The 21,939-nt window shown below is 39.0% G+C and overlaps 1 protein-coding gene across 2 annotated transcripts in view; it reads right to left on the bottom strand.

Moving 5' to 3' along the window:
* The window catches only part of ZNF407 (zinc finger protein 407), a 418,739-nt gene that overhangs the window by 374,654 nt on the left and 22,146 nt on the right, over nt 1–21,939 (bottom strand). For both annotated transcript variants that reach the window (XM_082640310.1, XM_082640311.1), the window contains exons 2-3: nt 14,618–19,334; nt 9,206–9,320 (exon numbers count right to left, since the gene is read on the bottom strand). In XM_082640310.1, the coding sequence (XP_082496436.1) occupies nt 9,206–9,320; nt 14,618–19,274 (4,772 nt within the window). In that variant the 5' untranslated portion in view covers nt 19,275–19,334. The remainder of the gene's footprint in view (nt 1–9,205; nt 9,321–14,617; nt 19,335–21,939) is intronic.

The raw sequence follows: 21,939 nt of genomic DNA, 5'->3' as shown, positions 1-21,939 counted from the left end.
CACCGTGAGCTCCCGAAACTCCAGCCCACACAAGCTTGCCAGAAAACGTCTGAAAAATGAATGAACAAGTCAATCAACTAATTAACTTTGCTGCTTAAACATGCAGCCAGTATTTCGCTTGTTAAAAAGACTGGTGGCTGAAATTCGTGAAACCTGAAGTTTAAGAGAGATATTAAGACTAAACAGAATGCCAGCAGGATATAATAGAAATAACATCAACCCCAGAGTCAGAAGTCCTGGGTTCCTATCTACGTTTGTGAAAAGTCTCTTAAGCTCTTGACCCAAATTTCTTTATCTGTCCACTATCTGTCTCTTTAACATTTAAACACATGGCAAATTTTCAGACTAGTGCAAATTTAGGTTTGGAAGCACTGACTGCCCACAATGTAAAAAAAAAATCATACTTACTTGCTAATATGATCACAAAAATTATCAGATGTGTTAACAACATGAGACCATTTTCACTTACAATCGCATTTCTAAAATAGATTAGGAGGGAAGATCTTACATTTCGCCAAATTTTATAGGAAGAATCTTCTAGCTCCCCCTGGACCACATGTAGAGCTGACAGTGTATTTATGATGCTAATTAACCCCTTATCAGTCCTTCAAAACAACCATCCTTTGGTCCAGCTCAGTATACTCCTGTACCTCCTCAGCACTAAAGAGTACTTTTTAAAACTGAAAGGGAACAGCAAATCCAAAATAATTTTCTAAAAATTCATATACCTACAGAGTAGCATTAAACAGTGCTTGGAACTGTTTTTACCTGGCACTCTGAATACGTAGATAAGTGCTAGTGGGAAGCAGCCCCATAGCACAGGGAGATCAGCTCGGTGCTTTGTGACCACCTAGAGGGGTGGGATAGGGAGGGTGGGAGGGAGGGAGATGCAAGAGGGAAGAGATATGGGAACATATGTATATGTATAACTGATTCACTTTGTTATACAGCAGAAACTAACACACCATTGTAAAGCAATTATACTCCAATAAAGATTAAAAAAAAAAAAAAGACCTTATACTCATTCTTGGTAAAATGCTAAAGCAAGTGGCAGCGAGGGGAATAAAGGAGCTCCAGGGATGAGTGAAAGTGAACAATGGGTATGGAGACAGAACCCATAGAAACATTTACATACCCAAGGACTAAGAAGTAGGAGAATAATACCCATTACGAAACAGTATATATATATATTTCTTTAATTGATGGTTTCCTGTCCCACTTTACATTGCCCTGCCAGATGAACTGTGTATAGGAACAACTCTAACGTCCGTTTTCAATGTATCGGTTGCATGTGGACATCTGCGGTATGGCCACGTAACTGTGTGTCCCTGTAATTATCATTTGGAACTATGCTGCATTAGGTTATATGAAACCAGTATTAACCTGTATCCATTACAGTTATCAACAGCATTCCTAATTAAAACTGTGAACAATGAAATTCTCTTAAAAATAAGTCCCCACGGCGAATCCCCATGCCCCTTCATTCTGAAGTAGTAATTCACTTCCTGCCAGGTTCTCTATTTCCTCCCTTCACTGCTTATTCACAGTCTGGAAAACTAGGAAGAAAGTCAGGGGAAGGGTAAGCTGAGACAAAGTGAGAGAGTGGCATGGACATATATACACTACCAAATGTAAAACAGATAGCTAGTGGGAAGCAGCCGCATAGCACAGGGAGATCAGCTCGGTGCTTTGTGACCGCCTGGAGGGGTGGGATAGGGAGGGTGGGAGGGAGACGCAAGAGGGAGGGGATATGGGGATATATGTATACATATAGCTGATTCACTTTGTGATACAGCAGAAACTAACACACCATTGTAAAGCAATTATACTCCAATAAAGATGTAAAAAAAAAAAAAAAAAGTGATGGAAAGCAGAGGAAAAGGCCAGCATTCAGCACCGTAGCATGGCACAGTTTTGTGATCTGGCCCTGCCACCTGCCCCCTTCCTTTACAATCCCACCTCAGGCACAGCTGAAGTCCCAGCGGCTCCTGAACTCGCCATGCTCCTGGCTGAACCTCCCCAAAGCCCTGCCTGGAATGGGCTACCCCTGGCTGCCTGCCTAACCCCCACTCACCTTCACATCACGCTACCTAGCTGATGAAATATTTTTTGAATCGGCAACAAGATTCAGAAAAGATATGGGCATTTCTTTACCTGAGCTTTCTCCATCCATTTGCAGCAGATACCGTTTTGATCTTTTAACCCTAAAGGCTAACAGCACATACTGATGCTCCATAAATATTTAATATTAAAAAAATCCCGCTTCACCCCTTCTAAGCACTTAACCTCCAGGAATTTCTCGCAGTGTTCTTAATATGCCATGCTATTCCATACTTCACTACTTTTGCTCTTTTGTTCCCTCTAATAAAAAAGTGGGGCTCCCCTGGTGGCGCAGTGGTTGAGAGTCCGCCTGCTGATGCAAGGGACACGGGTTCGTGCCCTAGTCCGGGAAGATCCCACATGCCACGGAGCGGCTGGGCCCGTGAGCCATGGCCACTGAGCCTGCGCGTCTGGAGCCTGTGCTCCGCAACGGGAGAGGCCACAACAGTGAGAGGCCGCATACCACAAAAAAAAAAAAAAAAAAAAGTGTCCTTTTTTGCCTTGTGTATAAATACCTCCTCATCCTTCGAGAACCAACTCAAACATATCCTCTGAATGAAGCCTTTCCTGCTGCTCCCAAGCAGAGCTGGGCACCCCTCCTCTGTGGACCACCATCCCCCGCGCTTTCCCCTGTAGTCTGCCTCTGAGTCTGTCTCTCCTACTCGGAGCACGTGACCGCAGGGCCCTTGCACCACCTGGGCCTACTTGAAGAGGAAACTGTCAAGAATCTGCCCAATGGGAAATGAATGAATACCTGAATCAATGGTTGTACTTCCCTCCTATCTACATTTCCAACACCTCCTCTTATTCAGTCTCAGACATATCAAAGAGCAAAACCCTGTAGAAAGTAAAGGACTTTCAGAAACACATGAACAGGAAGAGGGAGGGAGAAAACAGGTTAACAATAAAAAAAAAAAAAGAAAAAAAATCACAGGACAGACAAAGGAAACCAGAGGAGTAGCTGCCCGTCTGTATTTCACTCCTGGGATCAGGAGGGCTAAAGAATCCTGTGATTCCACAACAGAATTTTAAAGTCACCATGGAACATTTTAAAATAAAAATAAAGCAAAAATTACTTAAGTCACTGAGATAAGACCTTTTCACTGGAAAAGACCTTAGAGACAGAGGCCAATGTTTTCAACTACAACACCAACAAATGACAATGTGTATTTTATTTCTATTTTCTTATGAGCTGATCACACTTACTGCCTTGGAATAAATCTATGACCCTACTCTTCCAAGGCAAAAATTCAAGAAAACACTATCACAAAAAAGGAGCACGGGATATGGCGGTGACGAAGATGCCCTCCTCTCCCTGTGAGGAGAGGCAGAAAACAGTTTCTTCTGTTTCTTCCCCGTTATCCTAACCATACCCCCGACTCTCTCCTGGATTTACAAAGCAGTTCACTACAAAATATCCTACAATCGTATCTGAGAAAAAGTGTATTTTATTTTAATATAATAACCAAGATATCTCCTAGATTTTCAAAATGAAAAGTGATTTGTTTATAAAAAATATAAAATAACATCCATTCAGTATTTAAATGGTATTTCAAGGACTTCAACATCAGAGGAATAAACGAACAATGTACATTTGGTATTCCTCACTGACAGGAAGAGAGACAGTCAGCATTATGTGGGATTTTTAAATTTTCAAACTAAAGACAAAAATATACCATTAAACAAAAATCATTAAAATATTGTAGAGATAAAATATGTAACACATCCTTTATAACAAGAGTATTTTAATGTTAGTTTTGATGTTTTTTATAAAATTGAGAGATGCTGCCCTTTATATTGTTACATGCATAATTTATGACATGATATAAAACAAACTTTTTCTATCTATATCCTTTTTTCTATGTCTCTTTAACCAAAACAACCAGCCGAACCAAAAACTTATTTTATTTGCATACATCTGTAGGTATGATGGCTGTAATTAATTGTTCAGCTAAAAATGCAGTCCCAGGGTGCTCTTAATGATTTAGGTATACACAGCTTTAGTTCTCAGAGCAGACTAAAAATAGTGATTTTAATTTATTCCTGCTGCCTAAAATTACACACAACCATGTATTTTTAAATATTTCCAGCCTATAAAAATTACTAATTTTTGCCACTTGTGTTTATCTGCATTTAGACTTTGATTTGGATAAATTAAGCTCTCAAGTGTTCCTTGCTTTATGAAACTCTGCATGTTGTACACTTCAACACAAATAAATGACTTGTACCATTAGAGGTTTAAATAATGTAATGTATTTCATGCTCAGCCTGAAGCTGGATTCCAATGAAGTTGCTAATGCACGTAATGATTAAGTGTAACTCAAATACTAACTGTGTTGTTGAAAACATGACAGGCAATAATTTGGTCTATTATATTCTGCCATTTAATTGCCTAGTACAGACATTCTCTGACACGTTATGAAGCAATGATTTACAATTATTCAAGCTGCAAAGGTCAGAAAGTGACATTATAATCATCTACATAGAGATCCCTTCTAATGCACAAAAACTAGGTAATGCCACACACACAAAAAAAAAGAGTTTTGCTGCATTAGTAACTTTCTATTTAAGGTTTCTTAAACCAACTAAGAATACACAGTTCATAAGCACATTAATACACAATAGAAACTGTCTAGAATCTTTTCATAAACCCAGAGGTGACAGATTTAGTAAATGCCCTATTCTCTCCTGATTAGGTAAGTACTACTCAACTGTTTATATACAAGATTCAAGACTAAACACAGGGAAAGCAGTCAGAAAATAACATAACCCCTAAATCATGCATACTGGGGTTTTTGTGAATAATGGCATACAAAAGTTAGGTATCATTTCCCGGGTTTACTGAAATCACAGACTACTTACTAATTTTCTACTTAGTCTTTTTTTGTAGTAACTAGTAATGAAAAACAAAAACCATAACCCAAGATGATCAATTTTCCCCCTCTCATCCTAATGGAAAGACAATAAAATCTTCACTTTTTTAGGTACTTATTTCTATGATACTAACACGTTCAATTTGTAACAACTCAAGTGCAATAAATTATCAACACATAAAGGAACAATGAGGAAAAATAATAAAATTATTCAAAACAACACTTTAATATGAGAAAAGTGAAACAGAGAGAGACCAAAAAAAGAGAGAGAGAGAAAGAGACTGAATACCAGAATATTAAAATAAAATACAGTGCAAGCAATTTTTTAGAATAATGTAAGTCTGAGCAAAAGCAGAAAACAAAAGTGGCTGGGGGCTGGAAGTTACAGCTATCACATGCTAGAGAAAACAACCTAGACAGAAAAAAAATAAGTACAAATTAAAATCAGTAACTAAAACAACAGATATTACAAAAGCAGAGAAATAAAGAAAAGGTACAGTTAAAAGGAAGGAAACAGTGGTCTACCATTACTGGCCCATAATTTAACTCCATCACTAAAAATACTTTTACTCTCATGTTTACTATCTGTACAATGGGGTAATAAACATGAGATAAACAATCTCATGAAACTGAGATCAACAAATGAAACGACTGCTGCTAATTAAGTTGTACACTAAAACACAGCACTACTTAAATACTATTTATTACTGAGAGTATCATATATACACTAATGTGTGTGTGTATGTGTGTACGCACACGGAGGAAGAGATTATTAAAATAAACGTAAATGAATTTAACAAAACATGGTTTCCACAGTGATGTTCTTAAGCCACTGAGATTTTTAAGTTCTTGACTACTGAAAAATAGCAAAGGTAAAGATCATGGACTTAGTAAAAATGTGTTTACCTATTTTTAAACATATGTTCCCAACAAAATTATTAACTTCTATATAAGGTGCTTTCTATTATTTTTTATTTTCTCCCCCACTAAGCCCTATGTCCGACCCATAGCACATTTTCATGTTAGCTATCCATCAGGGCTAAATATAAATTCACCTATATTCTATAAAATTCCTCTTGAGGTCATGCTCAGAAGTAAGAAAAACATTAAGAAACTGTAATTCAAAAAGTGCTCCTCCTAAAAGTGAAAGTAAAATGAAAGGCTTTTAAATGAAGTTATCTATAACATGTTCTTAAAACAGGAAGTGCAGAGCAATACATTTTTGAAACCTATACCCTGACATAAGCATGTAAACCATGGGTAAACAAAACTTAAATCTTGAATTCTGAATCCCAGCTAGCATTAGGAATTAGACATCGAATACAATACATTCAGCCTCTTTGGTCAAATAACTCAAATCCATGATATACTGTGGCTAAGATTTGCCGATGAGGGGGACAGAGAGATCTTAAAATTGAGCTTAAAAATTCAAAGAAGATCAGTGTAGGTTCAAACAACTGAAATAAAAGTTTAAAAGGCAGTTTTTATTAAAGGAGTAGCTAATGCACAACCCTTAAATTAAGCTTTAGCAGATAATATATGATACATATTCGATGAGCATCTAAAATCCTAAAGATATGAAAAAGAAGTCATACAATTACAAATAAACTGAAACATTAATACTAAGGTCTTTTCAACAAAATGTACTGTTTGTTGTTTTCATCAATTTCACCATAGAATATAAGACTTTTTCAAGAGGTTACTAAGGAAAAATAGTACAACACTGTGAGTAATAATTTCACTTCAAAAATGTGCCTGCCCCACTGTTTTCATATATTATTACTCTAACAGAACTATTTGAAAAACTGTTTATTTCTTACAACTCAAACAGTGAAGGGGTTATTAGTAAAATTCTAAAACAGACACTAAGATACTAACTACTGAAGAAAAGAAAACATAGTGCAAGACCTTCTGCTTGTGACAAAATTATAGAGTTAATGTTCCTGAAAGATCACTTCACCTTTTAAAGCATGATTTTTTAAAAGGTAAAATTTATAGCAATTAAGAGCTAATGAAGAAATGCAGCATGAGCTGCTTATGTTCAGGAACTAATAGGTCCACTGAGCATTTCTAAGATTATTTAGCCATCAATGATAATGAATTGACATTGTCAGTGATGTTAATGTACCAGTGCTCTCTACTGCCACTAATCTGATAGCCAATTCTCTTTTTTTTTAACATTTTTTACTTTAATTTTTAACCTACATTCTGCTCTATCCCTTTGAAACACATGGAATACAGAACAACCTATGATACTTTTTCTTTAGCATTAAAGGGTATTTAACTCATTATTGTTCTGTGTCAACTACATAGGTCGATAGGCATCCTGCAGTTTACTGAAATTCTTCAGAACTTTTAGCTTCACTGTAAAAATATCTAGCCTGTACAAATAACTATTATGTGACTTTTAAATCAAATTTCACATAAAAAAAATTAAGAGAACTATTATTTCTTGGTCAAATAAAATTCAACGACTATTGTAATTCTAAGAGATACTATTTGAGAATGTAGATTGCTTTTTCTATGTATACACACACACGTAGACCTCTCTGACAGCCGTATAAAACTCAACATAGCTATATGTACTTATAATTCTTTACTTGGGAATCACTATATAAACCATTAGTGCAACATGCCAGTTGTACTTGCTAAGCAATGAGCTAAGCAAGTGTGCACTGCTCAAATCACAGAACCAAAGCCGATCAATCAGACGTTGTTTTTGACGCTACATATGTCAGAAACTGCTCTCTGAAAGTTTCTTCTTCTCTTTCCAGGTTTTGGTAACGCTAATAAAAAATGAATGGAATTAGGTTTCTAATAACATAGTATGCAAAAATTATTTACTTATTTTGCAGACACAAAGAAGAAACTGCTTATTGTCATAGCACAAATTTTCATTGGAATCAGGGCCTTCCTCTTTCCTATAACTCACATGGTAAAAACAATAAATGAGGTATCTTTTAAAATTCCAAGACCTGGAGCAATTAAATGAACCATGTGGCACTCGACCCTTGCAGCTAAAATCAGTAGCAACAAAACTCATTCTCCCACTGATCTTCAGGGGGCTTTAGGGCAAAGGTTCATCTTCATTTACTTTAGCTCCAAGTCACTGAACCATCAATTCTGCCAATGAATAAATCACAGGCCATGGTTAATAAAACTGCTTGCAAAGTTATTTGCAAAACTATCTTAAGGCTCAAAAAATGCAACTGCATCCTGAGATGAAATGTACAGTCCACTAAAAAACAGAAACTGTTTTTGACTTAAAAGACATTTACACAGTAGTGCTAACCAGAAGAATCTTCCACTGAAAAAATAAACCTAATATAACATGTACGCATTGCATAATTCAATTGAATCTGAAGTGTTTTGTGAATTAACCATAAGAACTGCAGGTTCCTCAGGTTTCACATAAAGTGTTTTTATATGATGCACTTATTAGTTAATTTCTCTAGCATAACAGCATTAAAATATACTTTTAATCAGAAGTAAGGTATTAAAATCCAGCTCTGAATGTCCTATGATATACCATAGATGTCATGGCATTTTAAAACCTTTTAAACATTTCTGCTAAATTAATTAGTGTTGCATTAAGGTGTCTCATTGCTTCCTATTAAATGCAACACATTTGAGTGACAATTAAACATTGTGAATGATTCTTTAGAGGAAAGAGCCATTAACTAAAACAGGAAAAAAACAAGTTTTGAAATAACGTTACACAAAAACCTACATTATACACTGGTTTTTTAAGCTTCATCCCTGCAATAATCAGTTCTCTGAAATTAAATCTTTTTCTGCTTTTTTCCTTATAGAATGTGTCCAATGTATCCAAAGAGTCATTAATGTGATTAAAATTAAAGTGGTATAGCAAAAGAAAAAAAAACCATACATATAGAATCCTGAAGCTATATTATGTATCTTTTTATGTCTTTAAATGGAATTTACACTTCTCTCTGGCAATATGAATGAACATCCTATAATTTAGTCAATTTACAGATTACAGGTTCAAATTGACCTTGTAGCCCATAAAATTGCTCATCTTCAGTACAGGATTAGAAGTGGGAGAAGAATGTCATAACTGTGTTTAAGGAATTTACCATAACAATGGAAAGAAGAATACGCATGCATAATTTTAGCCACTCTTACTCGTATCAGTTTTGAATTCTGAAACAATGGATATCCTGCACATGCTTCCTGGTTCACCACGGTAGAGACGGTTTCAATTTACTCACCCACACACATGACACTTGTATTCCCTCATCCCAAGGTGCCTTTTGACGTGGTTTCTGGCATCGCCAAGCTGAGCTGTTGCAAAATGGCATATCTTGCACTTGAATGGTTTTGATCCTAAATAAATTTAACATAAAGTATGATTTGAATTTGAATAATACATTACTGATAAAGTTTTAAAAGAGGCCCAGATCTTAAATCATACTTATAATCTAATTACAAATTTCTGTCCCCAAAATGGAATACCTGCATTCCTTTCTAACTTGAACAGACATGCATTCCACAATTATTCCACCAAGAAGACTTTAATGTTCCAATGAGTATTTCTAACTTTCAATAACATTTCTAAAACTTAAAGTCAAAGGTGATACACCTGAGCAGTACTAAGTAGATGAGATGAGCTACATAATTTCAAATATTTTTCTTACAATTCACAAAAATAGTTTTAAAAGTCATTTAACATTTTAAATGGAACATTTTAAAAACATAAATGCATACAGAGTAGCTGATGTTTTTTAAAAATATATTTATTATCAAATAAATTTCTCAGTGGCCACATCCCCATTCCCTCATATTTCTACAGCTTTGAATTTTTTCACATTAATATTTCAGTTCTTTTTCTAACATTTATCCCAAATTATTCACGATATTACTCTTTCAATACCATACAATATAAGAATATATAGTGGATAAATTATTTGCTTTTATGATCATTTTAGAGCCAAAAATCTGTGATGATTCAGCAAATCAGAATTACTGACATTTTGGCTATTGTTGATTTCAAGAACAAACATTTCAACATAAAGGGCACAGTACCAACAATTTTTTTATTTCACAAAGGAATAAGATTAATCTATACTCAAAAATGAGGAGACAAAATTATTTCAGAGTCCACAAACTTATTGTCAGCAATAGGTAGATTCTAACTGGAACATAGTTACTAATTGATAATCAGGACCCATATTAACAAGAAGCAACACTCTTTCAAAGTGTAACACATATATACCATTTTCTAATTCTAACCTTTAAATCCTCAAGAAAATAAAATCATTAAAAAAAACAGTTTAAAATTGGTACAATGTTTCCAAATTTTTCATAGCATGTTTAGTACCTACTTGGTGAAGTACCTCTTCTAATATAGTTAGACAGAATATGAAATATGTGAACTTTAATAAATATACAAAAAGAGCTCAAATAAAAGAGTTGCAGTAAATCACTTTTGATCAATGGAACTTTGTGCAATGCCCTTGAAAAACAACCCTCCAAGAATACTCTGTTGAAATTGAAGCGCTCAGTAAAAAGTTTTTGAGTCTTAAATTTCAATTTAATTCCCAAAAGCTGACAAAAAAAGTGAAGCATTTAATTTTAATCTTCTAACAGAAATAAAAAAGTCAACAGTACTAAGCACGGGCAAAGTTGAATATTTCACAGTTCAAAGACCATGAAGCCAGATCTTCTAATACTTCCATTTCTACTGTTAGAAGTAGAGGTAAAATATATTTAGCACCTGAATGGTTAGATCTAGTCAGCTTTATATGTTTAAATGTCAAAAGCAGGTTGAGACTGCAGCTTACAGCAATCACATCCTATAAGTCACATTAGAAACTACAGTTTATTTAAATGATTCTGATAAAACTAAGCCTATCACTACTCTGAAACATTTCATCTTGACACAGCATTCTATAAAGGGACTTGTAAAAGAAAAGAGTAAGAAGAACCAATTTACCTGTACTTTAAATTAAACTGCATTAAAGGTAATTAGGAAATTATTAATCAACAATAACATCAGGACTCTCAACAAAGAAGATAAAGCTCTCTCAACACGTGTATTATTACAATTGTGGTGAAAGGATCCAAACTATCTCGTGACTAAAGCCCTTGTGTGCTCGCTCTGCACTACAGGGTGTGAGTTCCTCTGTGTGGCAGCACACGGGCCACGGGGGCTGGACACAGACCTTCAGCACTTTCCGTGGACTGCCCGTGGCTCCCTGGTGGAAACCGCAGTTCCTTGGGGTTTCAGCCATCACTGCTGGTGTGCTGACAACACGTCCACGAGTCACCCTGTTGACTGTAGAAATCACGGAGGCCCTGACTACTTTTTGTATCTTACATGCAGAGATGTGTTAACATCTCCTTCCTGGCCATAAAAATTCTAATACTACGGGACTAGGGGTAACATTTTCCTGTATAAGAAAACAAGAAATGTCCCATTTTTTTTTCCTGATAGCGTTTCCATTTTTAAGCCTGCTAGGCCCATTCCAAAATGAATCCAGGCATAGTATTTTTAAGGCAAAATGTGTAAAACCATATATTTCTAAATTTGTCTTTCAGGCATATTGAGATTATTATAAACTGTCAATATTATTTTAAATAGTCCCACTCCACGCGACAGCATTACCCTCGGTAGTTTTTGTTTTGTTTTGTTTTAATTTGGCCTGTGAGGTTTTCTGAAAGGGAAAAATGAAATAGGGTCTCTGGCTTTCTGGCACCTCACAGTGTTACCTAAGGAATTCCAAAGACTTTAAAAACAAAGCCTCCCCCTCAGACCTGCACTGGCCTTCCTCAACTTCATTCACTGCCAACTGCTATGCATACATGGATGTGACACTGACACTTAAAAAATCATAAGAAGACTTTAGGTCTTAAAGAATCAAGGAAGATGGATACAACCCATTATCTAATTAATGCTTCTCCACTCCACAATCCTCCCTACACTGAACACTTCACTGGTTCCTCTGCTCATGTGTTTACTCCTTCATTCAACAAACAGCACGGAAAGCCAGCGCCACGTGGGGGTGAAGCAGTGAGCAAAGCAGAGGCCCTGCCCTCGCTGCGCTTAAACTCGACGCACTAACTCCCCCTGACCGCCTCTTCCCAAGCTGATCTGGCTTCTAAACCATCACTTATTAAGGTACAAACGCCACCAGCCCTAACATTCTCCCACGTGTGGACATTGCCAAATAGCGCCAGAGACCAGCACACTCTGAACAGGAAGTTAAGGGCTTCAGACAGTCTTCGGACTTAATGACCTCTGGTAGAGGAAACCAAAGCTCTAACTACCAGAACAATGCCGGAGAGAAAATGAACAGCTTTTCCTGTATTACTAACACAAAGGGAAAGGAGATGCTGCTCTTTCTGGTCATGTGGATGGCTTCATACCAGCGAGCACGCAGGACAACTCTGGGAGGCTTTTTTTCCCACAATCCTTGATAACCAAAACTCATTTGTTTTTTCTAGTGCTGCTTTTATCGTGTTAAGGATGGGAAGAAAAGGTTACATAAAACATATAGTAAATCACAAAATATGAAAACAGGGATTGGAAGAATAAGCCCTTTTCCAGTTAACCATTAATAACAGTCCCTGAATTACTATTTCATGGACATAAGCAAAGTATCAGAGAAGCAATTCATTTTAAGATGCCCCCAGGAAAAAAAACAAAACAAAACAACAACAACAAAAAACCTTGGATTAAAACCTGGAGAGCAACCTCCCCGCAAAAAATGACTTGCAAAATTGAAATGTCGGCTGGCACTGGGGACTCAGGAAGAGAGCTCTTTGCGGTGCCTCAGAACACAATAAAAATGTACTTGCTGATAAGCCAACAGGAGATGTTAAAAAGTACGCTAACTTTTACTAAATGTTACAATCAATGATGTAACTTATATAAGTAGGGTTACTCTGTCACATATTGATAGTTACCTCACTTTCACATCCACATTAACTTGATTTTAAATGCAATTAATACATATAGTCAAGGAAGACTAATGGACTACATTCTGCACTTAACCTGGTGGACATTTTCAAATGGCACAAGTGACCAGTGCAAACCTATTTTGCATTGTAAACGACTAAATAAATCTTAATGGATTAAGAATGATCAGCTATCAACACACAAGGGAAATTAAGTGCTGAAATGCCTACATTGATTATTTTAAATTATTAGCCTTACTCTGTTCTTGAATTTGTATGCTTTTAGTGAGCTTTAACACATTTACAAGACTTATTGACTATAATTACAAGAGAATTCAAGTAATGGACACATCAATTATAAGCAACATGTCTTGACCAGACAGTTGCATAAAGAATTCTAAAAAGAGCTCCATTAGCATCTTCCTCTTAGTTTTATTCAGTTTTATCTGCCTTAAGAGGGCATGTTAAGAAAGAACCTATTTTCTGCACACATGAACGAGCCTGATTTCTAAAACCATATCATTTCAGAAAGTGACCGGCAACACGGTACCGACAGAGGTATTAATAAGGCCAACAAATAAGTATTTGACCTTACTCTTCAGGAGTGGTTCTACTACATGGGAAGAGCTGGGATCAAGAGTACGATGTTTATATTTACCTAGATTAATCTTACGCAGGTTGCCCTGTTACTTTCTTCAACGAAAAACTTTTATCTATCTTTAATCACCCTAAACTATTAATAATGTTTCATACCCTTTTGTCTTCCTCCTTGTAACCGTGCACTAAGTTTCAAAAACTGCATGAATTTAAAGTATAGCTTTAATAATAAGCCATTATTTAAAAGTACAGTAAAATAAACCTTACAGTTTTAATGAAAATATGTTCATTGAAATGTGAATTTATTATTCAAATCCACTCATAATTTAACCATGGAGACAGAACTTGTCTAAGCAGAGCACAATGATTTAGAAAAGCTGTCCATTTAAAACAAAGAATGTATGGCAGGTTTACAGAAACAGTGCAGCGAATGTTAACATAAATTTAGAATAGTGGCTTATGTATTTTCCACAAAATTTTTTTTTTAATTTCTACCTAAAATTGAACATTAAAATGGAACACTACATGTGACAGCACAGAAATTAAATCAAGTGCTACCTCCATGTAAACCAAATCCCCAGGACATATTAACTTTGAAAAGTGTTGACTAATTTTGATCCTTGAAAGCAGAATCTTGTTGCCTGGGAGTTACACTTCGGGATATAAACTATCTGGCAATGAATACATTTAAAGCCCTAAAACTGTAAGAAAATTTTCATATTCCACTCCTCAAAAGCCACTTAATATGTCCTCTGAAACCCAAAGTGCCACTTAATAGACACCCTGGAAAACCAAACAACTAGGACTTAGAGACAACTGAAAAGCTGGGAGAGACAGGAATATAACAAACGCATCAGAGGGACTAGGCTAGGCTTCTTGATAAAAAGAAATCTGCCAAACATCGTGCCTTTGGAATCACTAAGGCTCAATTAATTACCTTAAGGAATGTTAAGTGTCAACAAAGACTATGGCAGCGTCCAGAGCCATGGGGCAGTGGGAGGTGAACTGGGTGGAGGCCGACTGGCAAATGCAGTTAAGGACTCCACGTCTGGATGGGAACAAATGTCCGAACTCTAGCACTCCTCTGCCCCTGGTGGGTAAAGAGAGGTTTGCTGCACTTTACATACCTGTGTGAGTGCGAATGTGTGCTAGGAATGCCATCGAATTGCTACTGCGACACATCTTCCCACAATACTTGCAAACGTTCCCCTGATTTTCCTCTCTCTCGCGGTTGATTTGCTCAGTGTCTTCCACTATGTACTTATTCACCTCTCGGAGCAGTTCCTCATGCTGCCCTTTAATATGCAGAAATAAATTCTGTTCAGAATCAAAGGGCTCTGTACACTTGACACATTTAAAGGTGGCCCCTCCCTCGGGAAGCTCCTCAACGCTGGCCTGTTCATTTCTCATGTGACCAGCACTGGCCAAATGCTGATGGAGGTTGCTCTCCGTGTAGAATGACTTTCCACACAGCAGACAGTGGAAGTGTTTCTCTTTTGTAGGATGCTTCATGGCTATGTGAACATTCAGTCCACTCAAACCATCTGCTAAGAAGCCACAGTCATCACAACGAATTCGTGTGGATTCGGCAAAGGAACCGCTGTCGGATTTCTTCTTTTTCACACCTTGAGCACAGTCCTTTAAGGGCAACTCACTCATTCTCACTCCTGCTGCTATGAGCCCCTCTTCAGACTGGTCTAACAGGTCCCCATCTTCGGGGTTCTTTATCCTTATGATGGAAGAATCAAACCGGCCAAAACTGTACACGGCTTGTCCTTTATCATCAATACTGATTATAGTTTCATAAACATCAGTATTTTCAATGGTGCTATCAGAAGCTGGACCATCCTCTTCCAAAACTATTTTACTTTCATGTTGGGAATTCATCAGAATCTCCTTATTCTCTAGAACGGGATCTTCTGGCACATCTTTCAAATCCCCTGAACTCTGCACACTTCCAACTTTGCTCTGACCACTGCTACCCAGGTTGAGCTCTTCTCCAGCTGCTCTCAGCATGGTGCTCTCAGCCGAATGCTCTCCTTCTAGAGCTCCGGGGCGCACACGTTTGCCAAGGCCTTTATCTGCCTTGTCCCCTACGTTTCCGCCATCACTCTTGCAACGTGTGTTTGGATCACTGACGTCATTCAACACACTGTGGTTTTTCTTTGCTGTCTCATAATTCAGAGCTGAGCTTCCTGAATTTTCATTCTGAAAATTGCCTGGGGAGCCATAATTAGAGGAAATATTAAGGGACACCATCTCCTCCGGTTTTGTAACTTTATCCTTGGCAAGGGGCTGCTGGAAAGCTTCGCAGAAGGAATGATCTTCGCTGAGATTAGATTCTTCCTCAGTCTCAATTTCTACAGAGCCAGGAGCGCCGAGTACTCTGGACATATCTAAATTAGTATTCTCGTCCACAATAGAAAAATCAGCAGCACTTCTAGTTTTGAGAGTCTCGGAGGGTTGGTCTGGAATTACCTGGAATTCTTCAGAACCTTGCTGATGCTGCCCTTCAGGGGTAATGATGGTTCTGGACATTTCTGCAGAACTGGCTTCCACATTCGAAGAGTTCAGGTAAGACTGCCTTTTCATCTTATGTTTCTCTGTTGCTGCGTGCCTGGTCATCTCCCGCCGAGTCACAGCATAGTAATCACACGCCATGCAATAAAATGCAAACTCTCTTGTATGCTTCCGTTTTATGTGCAGTTCTAGAGAAGCAGAAGAATAAGCGTTAAACTCACAGTGCGCACATTTGTTATCTCCTGTACCTGCATCATCTCCCTGGGAGCAGGCATTGCCCTGATGGATAAGGTCCTCTGGTTCTAGAGACGTTTGTTCCTTTTTCTCAAGAATGTGGCCGTTAGTTTCCCCACCTGTAGAGTGAAATACATTCTCAACGTCGACTTCAACTGGATTCCCTTGCTCTAGTACTGGCTTTTCCGAAACAGAGGTGTCTGCTTCAGCTGACTCGTTGGCAGGTACATCCGAAACTGCTGAAGTGGTGGTCTTCCTACAGGCTTCAAGGTTACCCCCTTCCGGGCCAACAATGATATCTGAACTTGGTTTTCCACTCGCTTCTATTTCTACACGTCCTTTATGTTTCTTGGTGGCACAATGACGTTCCATGTCTCCCTTAGTTACAGTATAATACTTACACACTTTGCATAAATAACTGTACTGGTGACTGTGTTTTCGTCTAATGTGCACGGTCAAGTTTGTAATACTCGAGGCCAAAAGACCACAATGTGAACACGTCCGTGAGATGTTACCTTTAGGTCTCCCTCTCTTTGGGGCAGTGGTCAAAGCTAATTCAGCCTCTTTGGTGATTACACCAGATTGTGACAGCTCCTGGGGAAGGAGGATGCTCTTGTCGAGACAGGTGTGCTCCTGGAATTGCACACCTTCCACATGGCCTTCTATCCTTCCATTCCCAGAAATGGTAAACTCTTCTTTTTTGTCATTTGCACCTATGCAGACCCTTTCAATACATTCTTCAAAGCTTAAGCCAATATTATTTTTCTTAGCGTTTTCAAGATGTTTGCTTCTCTTAATGTGTTTCTCCATTCCTTCTTTGCTCAATGAGTAAAGATTACATGCCTTACAAAGAAAGTGATAGTCTTGACCATGGCGGAGTTTTATGTGTCTTGTGAGAACAGTGGAAGATCTTGTTTTATAAAAACACTTCTTACACTGAAACTGAGGCTTATTCGCATGTCTTACTTCATTTCCATGGCTTACCCTGGACTGAACTGGTTCTTCCTGAGCTGCTTTTCCTGACTCACTCACAGAATCTTTTGTATTTTCTGATTCTAAAGTACTTAAAGGTAAAGTCTGTAAAACCAAATCATTGTTAAATGATTGAGAAGTCTTTGGCTGACCCAACAAGTGAATGTGCTTCTCAGTTGTTTTGTGTTCCTCCATGTCTTTCTCAGATGAGAAGAACAGATTACAAGGCGTGCAAAGGAAGCCCCTACTGTGCTTTTCCTTCATGTGGTCTCTCAGGTACATTTCATTCAAGGAATTAACGGAAAAACACTGACAACTGAGGCCGGGGTCGGTCTGCTGATGCTGGTTATTGTGCAAGTGTGCATCCAAGTCCCTCCTGGATGCACTGGAAAAGCCACATGTCTGGCAGTGAGACTGCATCTCTCCTGCATGGCACCTCTTCACGTGGATTTCCAACTCTGTCCTGTTTGTGGCTGTGTGTCCACAGTCTGTACACGTACACAACACCTGGTCGTCAGAAGGCGGCCTCACCATCAGCGAGTCAAAGGAGCATGGGAGATGGGAGCTTCTCCTGTCTTGCTTCAGGTCCTGGGTCTCTGCAGATGTGACGCACAGACCCTGGACGCTGCCACCGGTTTCTGCGTGCTGAGGTGTTGACTCAGCATCACTTGTTTTCATCTGTGTTCTAAAGTGTTTCAAACACAGCCTCTGAGTTTCAGTAGTGCCTCTTTTATTAATTCCTAAAAGAGTGAACCTTTTCTTCGCCTGGCCCCTTAAGGCGAAAGTGCCAGTGCGTCGTCGGAAGCTGTTGCCCAGCATGAGGATGTTCCGCTCAGATCTGGGTCTTGAGGCTGTACTGACACCGTGGGCTGCCTGGAGGGTGTTTCTGGTAGATTCCAATTTCTCTAGGAGACCCTCTGAGGTGACTAAGTCTCCTAACTTTTTACTCTGGTTTTCGGGATTCCGAGGTATATCAAGGGAGGTTACATTTTCTTCAACAATCTCTACTTTTTCTGGCGAAGTGTTCCTGGATGGCATCATTTCAACCAGCAACTCACTGCCACTTCCACTTTGTTTAGAAATGCTTCCTCTGAAATCTTTAAATTTGCTTCCAACGTTTCGTAATCCTTTTGAACCACCATTCTTTACTATTGGCTTAGACGCTCTTGGCTTTGTGCGAACACTTTTTGTTCCCATGGGACATGGCTTCTTAGGAAAAGGCTGTTTGGTTAAGATCTGTACAAACCCTCCACGAGCAGCAAGGTTCTGACGCCGGAGATGTGTTTTGCCGAGACAGTGTGCGTTCAACAGGTTCTCCTCCACACACTGAAAGCCACAGAGGTCACAAGAAAAGACCCTCTGCGGCCCGTGCGCCTGCCTGACATGCACATGTAAGGCCGCGCTGCTCTCCGCTTTGTGGCCACAGGGGCCGCAGGCATGGTCCTCAGGCTGCTGCGTGTGACACTCAGCATGCTTCTCCAAATCGGAGCAGGAAGCAAACGAGTGACCACACGTGCCGCACTGCAGAACTGCATCCACACTTCCGAGGGTACTGCTCACACGCATTTCATTCTGGGGGAAGGGAAGCTCTCTTCCTGGATCAAGGAAAACCATCTCCCGAGTGGGCTTCTTCTCAGCATCTGTTTCCAGAGAAGCACTGTCCATGGGGCTAACGTTGCAGGGGGTGGCGAAGGCACCAGGAAGACACACGCCTCCATCAGGGTCACTCATGAGGGCCCCCACCCCTGTCCCCGCCAACAGGACACCCGCTTCCAGGCCTCCGCCCTCAGGCCTCTCTGACCCATGGATGAGGGACTCTGCCTCAGCTAATTTCATTCTCTTGGAAGCGTGATCATGTCCGTCGTTCTCCACGACAGTGCTGTCAAAGTCCGATGACTCTAAAAAACCTCTTTTGCTTATGGAATTCTCAGAGGAATCTGCCATCACCTCAGATACAGGCCCACAATCTACATCATGGGGTGAACTATTTCTCAAGTCTTTTGCTTCTTTGTTTACACTGTCATCCTCATCATTCTCTGGTTTCTTCTCAGTATCCATCACTAATAAAGTGCTGATGATGCTTCTTGTGTCAGGGGTGGCTCACTGGGCACACATAACCTGGGAAGAAAATAAAAACAGTATAAAACCTTTGAACATAAAGAAAAGACACACAGGACTTCCCTGGGGGTGCAGTGGTTGAGAGTCCGCCTGCCAATGCAGGGGACACGGGTTCGTGCCCCGGTCCGGGAGGATCACACATGCCGCGGAGTGGCTGGGCCCGTGAGCCATGGCCGCTAAGCCTGTGCGTCCGGAGCCTGTGCTCCGCAACGGGACAGGCCATACGGTGAGAGGCCCGCGTACCGCAAAAAAAAAAAAAAAGAAAAGACACACAAGTTAGTCCAAAAGTCGACATAAAGTGACACACTAGATGAAAAATATCATAAAATTAGCCTCGAGGTCTCCTTTACATTGAGATGGATTTGATCACGTGTGCAAAGTCCTTTATGAAATGCACGACATCAGATTTGGGGCATACCACCACATCGTCATATGCTGACTCAGGAAGCAATGCTACACTACTTTGATAGAAAAAGTAATTTTCAACCAGCTTACAAAAAAACTCCCATGTTTTAATTCTTTTTACTGGTACATTTCAACTTACTAATTAAAAAAAAAAAAAAAACCAGAGAAGCCCTCTTTTCAAAGTACATTTCCGTGAACTCCCATTCTGTAGAACAGATTAAACAAAAACTGCTGTGATACAAGTCAGGGGGCCAGCCCTCCCCCTCTTCAGCTTCCCAACAGAAGCCCAAGTCCCAGTGTAAAAAAAACATAATTTTAAAACAACTGCTTCATCCTCTTACCCTAGAGCAAAGAGTCTGACTATCATCCTTCTAACTATATCCTAATTAACAACATGCATATGCTCATCACACATCATCGTTCATGTTCAAGCACTGTTGCCAATGAACAGCCACTTCTGTTCCAGCTGTCAATCACCAATGTCTTCATCTAACAGTCATTTTGTGTTGTCTGAAGGTTAACAGGTTAAGGGGAAATGTCACTGATAGAGTAGAATTAATAACGTAAATTTTAGTGGGGGGAGGAAGAATTTTATTGAATAAAATGCTTTAAAGTCAATAACATTTATTTTTCATTATGCTATTTAATTCAATTAAAACATATCATTTTCCATTTACTTTACACCATGAATGGAATTCTCAGCCAAATGCCATTTGATTTGATGTTAATAAAAAGTATTATTCATCAAGTATTATGGCCTCAAAACTAATGGTAACTATTTTTAACTATTTTAACCATTTTTTTTTTGTTTTTTTGTCACAATGACAAACCAAATGAAGGCTGTTGTTCTGACTCTGCTAAAAGTAGGGACTAGAAATTATATATAAGATAATGACACCAAAAGCATGAGTAACAATAGAAAAAATTAATAAACTGGTCTTTATCAAAATTAAAAGCTTCAAATGACATTATCTTCAAAGAGCACCGAAAAGAAGTGAAAAGACGAGTCACAGGATGGGAAAAATGTTCTGCAAATCAAAGCTGATACAGGAGTTAATCTAGAATAAATAAAAAAGAAATCTTATAACTCAATGATTTTTTCAAAATCTAATTTTAAAAGGAGCTGAGGGGCTTCCCTGGTGGTGCAGTGGTTAAGAATCCGCCTGCCAACGCAGGCGACACAGGTTCGAGCCCTGGTCTGGGAAGATCCCACATGCCACAGAGTAACTAAGCCCGTGCACCACAACTACTGAGCCTGCGCTCTAGAGCCCGTGAGCCACAACTACTGAAGCTCTCGTGCCTAGAGCCTGTGCTCCGCAACAAGAGAAGCCACCGCAGTGAGAAGCCCGTGCACCACAATGAAGAGGAGCCCCTGCTCGCCGCAACTAGAGAAAGCCCGCACACAGCAACGAAGACCCAACACAGCCACAAAGACCCAACACAGCCACAAAGACCCAACGCAGCCAAAAGTTAATAAATAAAAAAAATTTTAAAGAAAAGGAGCTGAATACACATTTCCCCAAAGAAGGTATGTGAATGACCAAAAAGCACATGAAAACATACTCTACATGAGTAGTCATCAGAGAAATGCAAATCAAAACTATAATGCAATACCACTTTACACCCACTACGATGTCTAGAATCCAAAAGTCATATAAGGGACTTCCCTGGTGGTCCAGTGCGTAAGACTCCACACTCCCAGTGCAGGGGGCCCAGGTTCGACCCCTGGTCAGGGAACTAGATCCCACATGCATGCCACAGCTAAGAGTCCGCATGCCGCAACTAAAACCCAGCACAGCCAAAAATGAATAATAAATTAAAAAGAAAAAACTTTTAAAGTCAGGTAATAACAAGTGTTGGTGAGGATGTGGAGAAATCAGAACACTCATACAATGCTAGTGGAGATGTAAAATGATGATGCCACTTTGGAAGAGTCTGGCAGCTCCTCAAACGATTAAACATAGTGTGTCTTACAGCCCAGCAATTCCACTCCTAGGTATATGCCCAAGAGAAATAAAAACATACGTCCACACAAAAACTTGGACACAAATTTTTACAGCTGTATTATCCACAATAGCCAGGAGGTAGAAACAACCCAAATGTTCAGCAAGAGATTAATGGGTAAACAAAATGAGGTACATCCGTACAACAGAATGTTAATCGGCCACAAAAAGAATGAAGTATTAATACAAACCACGAT

Source organism: Mesoplodon mirus, assembly GCF_964341445.2.
Source record: "Mesoplodon mirus genome assembly, chromosome: 13".
In the NCBI taxonomy this organism is placed as follows: domain Eukaryota; kingdom Metazoa; phylum Chordata; class Mammalia; order Artiodactyla; family Ziphiidae; genus Mesoplodon; species Mesoplodon mirus.
Note: the sequence above shows the minus strand (reverse complement) of the source record. Positions and strands in the feature narration are given on the sequence as shown.